At 40.6% G+C, this 1,625-nt stretch overlaps 1 protein-coding gene across 1 annotated transcript; it reads right to left on the bottom strand.

Annotated features, from left to right (window-relative positions):
• Positions 1–202: 202 nt before the first annotated feature.
• Positions 203–940, bottom strand: LOC139756455 (m7GpppN-mRNA hydrolase-like). Its single transcript, XM_071675912.1, has one exon. The coding sequence runs from the start codon at positions 938–940 to the stop codon at positions 203–205; it is 738 nt and encodes a 245-aa protein (XP_071532013.1).
• Between the last annotated feature and the right edge of the window lie 685 nt (positions 941–1,625).

The raw sequence follows: 1,625 nt of genomic DNA, 5'->3' as shown, positions 1-1,625 counted from the left end.
TCTTTCTCCTAAAAAGTAAGGTTTTTTTTCTCCTAAAAAGTAAGGTTCCGATGAAAGTAATCAAGAAGTACGAAAGTTTCAAGGGACAGGTATTTTGATTTTTTGTTTACAGAGAAATCAAAATAGTGTCCTTCTATGATATCATTTCATCACTGGCCATTCGTGTCGTGGGTGGGGTTGGTTGGTTGGTTGGCGACGTTTCTCAAACTCTGGTGATGTGCCTTCGCACCCAACACTGGATATCCTTAATGAATGGTACGGCAATAAAGAACTTGCCTGAGGAACCGTGTTGCCCTTTATAACGCCAGTCATTTTTGTGAGTTGGGAGTTCGTTCAAGGGGAACCACCTCAGCTGTTTTATTTCCCATTTGCTGTCTGGGGTAAACTTGGTGTCAAGAGGGACTCCTGGTATGATGTAAAGCCGCACAGGTTGAGGTCCTATTTGTCTTTCCAAATAATGATTTACGTCCAGTTTAGAAGAAATATCGAAACCAGTTTCCTCCAAGACCTCTCGTACAGCGCAGTCCTCAGGGGATTCCCCATCTTCAATTTTGCCTTTTGGAAAGCCCCATTTTCTATAATTTTGTTCCTGGGCTAGGAGGACTTGGGAATGGTCATCACTGATCATTATGGCGCCATATGTAGGTATGCGGGCTTTATAATCCTTGTAGTATGATATATGGCTATGGAGATCACCAGGGGGTGGGGATATCTGTGGGTGACGTACAAGTTGTTCTGCAAATGAGAAGAGGTCTATGCTCTTGTTGTGCCGGGATTTTGCACACTCATCAATGTAATACCAACGTGCCAGCTGGAGACGGCAGCAAAATCGGTACACATCCTTTAGCTCGGATTCTGGTGCATCCCGGAAGAATCGGACATAGACATCGTCCATCACCTCCTCGGGGATGACCACTTTAGGTCGTTTGAATTCTGCCATTTCTGCCCTGATAATCATCGTAATGTTCTGGTTGCTGAGGTACCCGTAATATCCTTGATGCCATATATAGGCAAGATGAAAGTAGTATAGAAACGATTATACTATGTGTGTGGTGATGATGGCCTCTGATTGAGGATAAGGTTGTAATGACGATGACGTAGTGAAAAGAGTTTCGTGTACACATGGGCGTAGTAAAGATAAGAGTGAACTTAGAATATGGTGAAAGTAAAGGTTATTGTGAAAATGAGGATTGCGTTAAGATAATATATACAATAAAATATGAGGATACATTAATGAAAGTGAAGAGTCTAATTAAGTGGACTTACAGCTGACTCTTGAGTGTACAGTGAATACGAATGTGCAGTTAGGATGAGGTGCAGTGAAACTGAACATGTAGTGAAGTTGAGGGCATGATAAAGATAGAGGTGTTGTGGTAATGGTCTAATGGTAATGAAGATGTAGTGAAGATGAAAGAGCAATACAAATCAGTTTGTCGGGAACATAAGGGTATATATATATATATATATATATATATATATATGATGAGGTGAAGTGAAGATGTGTGAAGGTCCAGAGAAAATGAAGGCGTAGTGAAGATAAAAAGGTGTAGTGAAGTTAAAAAGGTGTAGTGAAGATAAAAAGGTGTAGTGAAGATAAAAAGGTGTAGTGAAGATAAAAAGGTGTA

The sequence above is a fragment of the Panulirus ornatus genome, chromosome 21 (genome assembly GCF_036320965.1).
Source record: "Panulirus ornatus isolate Po-2019 chromosome 21, ASM3632096v1, whole genome shotgun sequence".
Lineage (NCBI taxonomy): Eukaryota > Metazoa > Arthropoda > Malacostraca > Decapoda > Palinuridae > Panulirus > Panulirus ornatus.
This window is presented reverse-complemented; position numbering and strand designations above follow the sequence as displayed.